At 31.2% G+C, this 8,337-nt stretch overlaps 1 protein-coding gene across 4 annotated transcripts in view; it reads right to left on the bottom strand.

Annotated features, from left to right (window-relative positions):
- Window positions 1-1,075: 1,075 nt before the first annotated feature.
- The window catches only part of spas (spastin), a 322,787-nt gene continuing 315,525 nt past the window's right edge, over window positions 1,076-8,337 (bottom strand). For all 4 annotated transcript variants that reach the window (XM_090407599.1, XM_090407596.1, XM_090407597.1 and 1 more), the window contains one exon: window positions 1,076-4,842. In XM_090407599.1, the coding sequence (XP_090263725.1) occupies window positions 4,720-4,842 (123 nt within the window). In that variant the 3' untranslated portion in view covers window positions 1,076-4,719. The remainder of the gene's footprint in view (window positions 4,843-8,337) is intronic.

The raw sequence follows: 8,337 nt of genomic DNA, 5'->3' as shown, positions 1-8,337 counted from the left end.
CAAATTTTTGCTAATAATACTGAGTTAATTTATTGTATTTATTTGTTTGCTAAGTGTGCAAGATATACTGAGTTATTTAGTTGTAAGTAAAATGTGTATAAATCCTCAAAATATATATTGTGGGTTACGGCATTAATGCATAGCAGAACAATGGAGTGGTCTGTAGAATGCTTTCTATGAGAACAGATTGAGGGTTTGTGGATTGCAAAAGATGGCCGATTCGCTAAACAAAGGAAGATATGATGGAAATATTTAATTTACTTAAAGGATTTTATATGATTGATGCAGGGGAAATGTTTCAGCACTTGGCTAGAGGGGGCAGAACAAGAGGTCATCCCTGGAAGTTGGGTGAGAGTATGGTTAGCATGGGTGTGAAGACTAGATTTTTCACTTGAGTGGTGAATGAATGGAATGGGTTGCCTGAGTCATTTGCAAGTGCTTTGTCTGTTAATGGTTTCAAGGAGAGGTTCAATAGATATTGTGTTGAGTCTCCCATGATGAGTCTTAGGACACCATTAACAATAATAATAATTATAAAAGGTTCTCTGCATCCCTGATGAGATTTGAACGCTCATGTCTTTTTTTTTTAAACCCAAGAGCACATTTCATTTTTCACACAGAGGTTTGATCAAGCTACAGAATTTTTGTTTCTGGTGTGCCAAGGAGCAGCACATTTTTAAATACTTATATGTTATACCTACATACCTCTTAAGGGAAGGTGTGCATGTGTGTGTAGAAGGGTATATGAAATAAAATGCATGTATCAGGAATTTTATATTTCTATTCAAAATCAAAACAACAAACACTTATGTACAATGTGGACTGAAACCTTTCAGGAAAGTGTAAGCAGATGATTACCGAATCCAAAGTTTCTTAATATCACCAAAGCTTCCTTCCAACTTCCTTTGCCCCATCCAACACACAAGGCCTATTTGCTTCCTTACCACAGATGAGCAAGTATTAATTTCAAAATGCTGTCTTGATACTAGACGATAAGGTCAGTAATTTAGCAGTATGTGATATGTAACTAACATGCAGATTAATACTTAAAATTTATAGAAGTAATACACTGTAATTTTTTTGTATAAAATATTAGTTTATTAAACACCACATTAAACATAAAGTGAACAAAGTTAACTACTTTATCTTGTGAGCATAAGGTATACTTTTAAATTTTCAATATTCCTTTACCATTTTACTCAGCAACAAAATAATAAAAAGGTAAAAGAATTATGCATCAGCATTTCAAACTCAACAGCAGTTACAGAATATTATTAAAAATCAAATTTTATACAATAGCCATCTGGACAAACATTAACAATATGTGATTAATAATATTGCAAACCATTTTAAGCATTAAAAAAAATATTAAGATTAACACAATTCAGATGCAGACATCTGGAAATTTTTCACTTGCATTCGTGACTAGGTGTAACTGCTTCTACCTAAAGTGAGCATTAGAACCTGAATTCAAGACTAGCTTAAATATTGGCATTTTTAGTCATTAACATAAGAATTTTGAAAGAATATAATTGAAAGTTATGTAATTTATGATGTTAAATAGACTTCCAAAATATTTAAGATATTTTGCATTGTCAAACAGCATAACACATTTTTTTTTAAGAAAGCAAAATGGATAATATAATAATGGGATACATCATAACCTGAAGATTATTATTAGATATAAACTGCTTTTTTTTTTTTTTTTGCTCACTATATAAAAATGTCCAAGTATATTAAAGGATAATAAATTCATTCTGCTTTGTTATATGAATTTTAAAAAACACTATTAGTCCTTAGTTAACAGTTAATTAGCTACATTACTTTTTATACAAACAATATCAAATTAAAAAAAAACAACAGGAGTATGCAGATAAAAACAATATTAAGTAAAAGATTCCCAATAAGGTTTCAAATCCCAAAGTCTAGCAACAGTTTTATTTTTATTGACCACCAGGAGTTATTCAAATATACTATACTGTACTACTGCAGCATAATGAAATAGATTAAGTTAGAACAGGTAAGTAACTAGCAAATTACTAAACAGGAAAGCTTTGAAACTTCTCTGCATATACTTAGCTATAATCATTAGAGCAATACTTCTACATTAAAATTTCTAACAATAAACAGGAAAAGATAATAGCTAAAGTTTAAAGTTGAAGTCATTAAGGTCTAGTAGATTAGCATTATGCAGTAAGTACAAAAATTTTTATCTGAATGAAACTGAACCAAGTTTCTAGAATTCTTCTCCAGTAAATAGACAAGCATGAGGACTCAGTAGTATCAAATTTTGAATACACAGAATACCTGCAACAAAGTGTGACATTTTCTGTATTTATTAATTTTAATTAAGAGAACTGACTATTATGAACATGTTTTGGAATATTCTCTTTTAGAAATGCTTCTAATATCATAAATGCAGCGCAGCATGTGTAAACAACAAAAGACACTGTAAAGTAATAATAGACATGTTAACTCAGAGAACATACCCTTTTCCAAAAATGTATTCAGCAAAAAGTGTTTGTGAAAGAACTAGAAACCGATACTACTCAGCACAAATCACACATTACAAAATAGCTGCTTTATAAAATCCCGACATAATGACTTATAGAACAAATGTGCACTCTGCATGGTGCAAAGTATAAAATAACAATGTGAAAATAGCACATCTGAAAATTTACAAGTGATTTCCATGGAGGACAATGTACTTCATATGTACGTACAAAATCGTTGAACAGTACAACATGGCACATTAAGGTATTAAAATTGCTTCAAAATTAGAATACTATAATGCATAAGAAATGACAATGCATTGCAAATGGAAATGGTAACTGGTTTTTTTTTTATTATTATTATTTGAAAACAGATGCAAATGTGTATTGAAATTTTCAAAGTTTATTGTTCCACATGAAGATCACAATAATCTCATCACAGGTTTTGCCTTTATTACTTGTTGGAATGATGGTGGTGAGCAAATGCTTGCAACTCTATCTATCAAGTTATAAGCAGCTAAGTGATTTACAATTAATCTTCTACACAATAAGTAATCTGATTGAAATATCACATCACGCACATTACTCAAATGAAATTTTGTTCAGTTTGAAAGTTGCCTTTCAGATATATTTTAAATGGTACTGGATAACTAAATGAAAGAAATAACAGTAAGCAAACAGACATACAAGTGATTTTAAAATGCAAGCATTTTTTTTTTTTTCATTAACTCGAATGATGAAACCAACTGAATGAAGAGATGTTTTGGATGGTGTGACCAACATCAATATTTCGTTGGAAGGCTTGGATCAAAATTTCCATTATCACATAATGCAAGAGCATGGAATGTCTTTTCATAACACATCAAAGCTGTCAAGAACAACCATAATGGAAACTGCATTCTTTTGAATAATTTTCTTTCCTCTTCTCTTAATGACATGCTCCAAAGTTTAATGTGTCCCTTCATACAAATTATAGAAAATATTTGTATACATCTGACAAAATGTATTCCTCATTGCGCCATATTTCATAATATATCCTTCTGCAAGCTATATTACACGTTTAATTTTCACAATTTTCTTCAGCCAAGCTCACAATATAAAAATACCAAAAGAGTTTTGGTTGAATGGAATGATTAAAGCAATAGTATTTTGTAATGCACAAAAGGTGTCAAAAATATGTACATAGTGTGTCATATAACAAACTATGAAGAATGATTGTTCAATTTAGATGCTCTACAGGTGTTTTCTTATATAATATGAAAGTATTAATCACAAACATTTGAGGTAAGCACAGCAATTAATAAATAAATATATATATTTTTTTTAAGGCAGAAAACAAAACAAAAGCCACATTTTTTATATGAATAGCAATTTACAAGTAGGGAGAAAGCATTTACATCTACAGTTATTACAATCGTTATATTAATAATTATCTTGCAGAGAAAAGAGTTTTAATAATAAACAGAATATGCAGCTGATAATGCTAAATTATTATAAACTATTCATGCTACAGTAAATCTGTATGGTTAAATCTTTACATACAGGTACTAAAATCAAGCTATTTCTGTGGCTTAGTATATTGCATCTACTATTTTCACATAAGTCCTTCTCATAGCTGCTTGTGCAAGTAGCTAGAAAGGCAATTGGATTAAGTACAGTGAGATCTCAGTGAAGTGTAATTATTATGATATGTACAATGCAAGTGCTTTGGAGTAGCACTGAATGATAAATGCAAATCATAGTCTCAAGCTCTGCAAAAGAGACTATGCCAAGTCCAAAGTCATGTTGCACACTTTCATCGGCATTACATTCTTTAAGTTCAAAATTTATTTCTATGTTGAGCATAAGAAAATAGTTTGCTGTCACTGCCTATTCATAAAATGTCATGGTTAAAGCTGAAGAACCAGTTCAGTCTGAAAATCTTTCCACTAAATGTTGTTAATGAAATACCTTTATGAATTGCTGTACTAGCAGCAGTAGACTACACAGCTAATGAAGTCACTTTCCTTTCTGCTTGTTACTACTTAGGTAATTTTGACACCTAGAACATAGCTAGTCTTCCACTTCTTATATACTATTGGCTGGAAATTGTTAAACTTGGCCCACCATAACAAGATATGTATGGGTGAGAACCAAAATATATTTTGTTTGCCAACATTAACCTTTGTAGACTTTGTACTTAAGTTTACACAGTTTATCATTGCACTATCAATCACAATTACAAATATCAAATTGTAATGTCACCATATTCCAAATTCCACCGGTTATAGAATGACAGAGTCTGTGAGGCTACACTGCGACGGATACGCTTTAAAGATTCAGTAAAATCTGACATAGTGACATTCCGCATCTAGAGGGGGAAACAGGTGGAAAAAGATTTTTAATAATACAGATATTTATCATTTATTGTATTATTTATTCATTATATTTAAATGTGTGATGAAACTAACTACAAAGAAAAACAATGCAATGAATTTACAATATCAGCACGATTAATTTTTTTTGATATAAAATGCAGATTTTAGTTTATTGCATATGCGAACACTACACACAGACACCTCATATTCTTTATGCATAAGTTAGATAACTTTTCAAGGCATGACTCAGAAGTCGAACATAACAGAAACAATTACCAGATTCAACTTAGAAAAATTATCATGTTCTTAATTTACACCTTTAATAATGTTCTTGTATACACAATCTCTTCATGGGGTAGGTCACTCACAAGAAAACAACTATGCTAGTAAAATAGTAAAAAATAAATAAATAAATAAAAGTAAAAGAAAAGCATGTGAATAGAATTATTTTTTGCCGCAAAAGACAATATTCATTGGTCAAAAAACACATTTTCAGATCGAAATATGTACACTGTTTAGATTTACATATTAGCAAAGATCTTATTAAATGCAAAGCCAAACAACATCAAGCCTTCATCAGTCAATTTTTCATTTCTGTTAACTATGTAATATTTACTCCATTTCCAGAACACTGACATTCTTTCTAAAATCTTGACGGAGTTAGAAACAAATTCTCAATATGTACAAAAATTCAACCACAGAAGGGGAAAAAGTACTAATCAGGCTTCCCCCACATTAAATATAGAAAACAATGTTATTGACATCTCTGGATTTCCTCTTACTAATGTGTAATCATAGCAAAAGGCTACAATTATGCACTTAAAACTAGACATGTTCCTATTGTGAATTTTCTATACAGCCCTGACTGAGGATTGCATAATGCTTACATAATATTGCTAGCAAAATAAGTTTTATATATCATATTTAAGATGGAATATAAATCTTAGTTGCTTAAACTGAGCATAAAGCAGCTAACTGACCTCATTTTTAATAGTGAGAATCTTAACTCTAAATCACTAATTGAGGAGAAAAAAAAAGTGATGAGGAATAGAAACTTTTAACAAGCCCTCAGTTGAACATCCCCCAATTCACAGTTTGACCCTTGAATCTATAATAACTGGCTAATTATATTGTCTAAGAATATTCACCATTCTGAATCATCAAGAATATTGTATATGTTGCTTTTACTATTGGCAATACTCAATATGATTGGCCAAGTTGAGAGTATCTCTGCTCGTCAACCAGCAGGATATCCATTTGAATTCCACCATGGACAAGCATGCCAAAATGCCTTTAGGTCATTCATGTTTTGATAGGTATCCTCAAGGAGAGTACAGGATACTAACAGTATTACATGATTATGTTTACATTGTTACCAACCTCCTATCAACAATATTCCTCCAAATTAGTCATAAATTAGTGAATCAATCAACACCTTCAAAAAGAGACCCTGAGGAAGACCTTGGTCTTCCTCTGTCTCTTTCCTGCATTAAACACCTGTTTTGCTAACCGTTTCTCTTCCATTCAGTTCAAATGACCATACCACTTTAGATTAGTTCTGCTCATTAACTCTTGAATACTGACAACATCAATGGCAGAATTTTTAATCGTTATTTTTTAATATGATTCTGTCACTGATGCCATGTGCTCACTCCCCTAATTTTTCTGATAGCTTTCACATCTGTGGTCTCTGATCAACTGCCTTAACCTAACTCTCAGATCAATAACTTAAAACTTCTTTGAATGCTGTCTTTTATATGACAATTATGGATCTGAGAGCTAGGTTAGAAATAAATTTATTTATCTGGCTCACCACCATACCAGTTGTGTTTATTCTGTTGCCTATTTCCAAATTTAATTTGCTATCTTCACTAAACCCTGAGCCTAAATACTGTACTTGTTCTACACTGAGAATGCAGTTGTAGTTTTCTATGTTACAGCCTATTTTCATAGCTTTGGTCTTTTTATTGCTGAATTTCATGCCAAATTTGTTACAGCTGTTACTCAATTTATAGAATATTGGAGACTTGTTTTAAGGTACATCATCTACATAATGTGAAAGGCTAAGTTTGAAATCTCCAAATCTGATATCAACACTTTCTTCCATAATGTATGTGATCCACATAGATGACTAATATGAATAGATAGTGTGTACTCATGTCTCCCAACTGATTTTACATCAAACCATCTTTCAATATTTCCTTCAATTCTAACTGCTGACTTACAACAAAAATATAGCTATATATTGCTCTGCATACCGCATTTATTCAAATATTTTTAATTATCAAAATTTATGCGATCGGTAGCTCGCCTTCATATTTGAATCTTTAGCGGCAATGCTTCTGTAATTAAATTAAAATGAACAGTTTCATTATTGCTTGTCCTTTTATCATTTTGGAATCATAAGATCTTTGAGCTTATCATAAATTTGAATTTAAAACCAGCACTGTAACTTGAACGTTTCTCCATATTTCAAGCAAAAATTATCAGAAATTTACAAGACTTAAGACACATTATGAACATTCCTTCAGGAATGACTAATGAGAAGTGAAAGCAGAGTGTGAAACAGACAGCAATGGTAGGCCAGTAGAGATAGCATAGCTAGGAAGACGTGCATATGATTGGTGCGATATTAATAAAAGATCATGTGACTCCATGACAAAGGCAAGTCGACGATTGTTAAGCTGTAATACCAATTCTTTTCAACCGAATTTCAAAATATCTGAAACTGCCATAATGACATTCTCTATCTATTTCTTAGTTTTAAACTTTTCGGCATGTGCGAGATATATGCGAAACTTTCTAATTTCTTTTTTTATAAAGTAAAATGAGGGGTGCAAGATATATTCAAGTAAATACAGTAATATTGCAGTTATTACTCTAAGTAACTGTAGCATTTTGAAAACTTTTTCTCTAAGCAATTTGTTATATGATTTTTCCATATCTATAGATCTTATTATATTCCCATAATTTCTGAACTATTGGTTGTAAAGCAGCAATCTGATATTGATAACCTCTAATTGGGCTGAATCCAACTTGTTCTACCCCAAGTTTCTCTTCTACAATTTTTCTTAGCCTCAGTATGCTTGCATAAATCTTAATTTGAACACAGAAATTCCTTTAATTCTCATTAGTTTTATTCCCCTTTTCATAGGTAAAAACAATGAGTGCTACTCATCTGGAATTCAGTCTTCTAAATTATAAAGTGTAGCCATTGCAAAACTTTTATGCCTCCATACTTCAGGATTTCTGGTCAAGTCTCATCTACTTCAGGTACCTTTCAACATTTCAGGCTTTTAATAGCTACCTCAAAAACATTGTTTGCATTCCCCTTGAATATTTTCTAATATTGGTCTGTTGCTGCTTGTTTCATTCAATGGTCTATCAAAGCCAGACATTTAGAATGTCTTTATCTTCAGTTTTCATGTTGTCTTTATCATATTTGATTCCTTTTACAGCACTCTCTCCTCCTATTTAAGCCTTAAAAA

The sequence above is a fragment of the Typopeltis vanoorti genome, chromosome 17 (assembly GCF_054136105.1).
Source record: "Typopeltis vanoorti isolate ZY-2024b chromosome 17, IOZ_Tvanoo_1.0, whole genome shotgun sequence".
In the NCBI taxonomy this organism is placed as follows: Eukaryota; Metazoa; Arthropoda; class Arachnida; order Uropygi; family Thelyphonidae; genus Typopeltis; species Typopeltis vanoorti.
The sequence above is the reverse complement of the archived record's forward strand: the minus strand, read 5'-3'. Positions and strand labels throughout refer to the sequence as shown.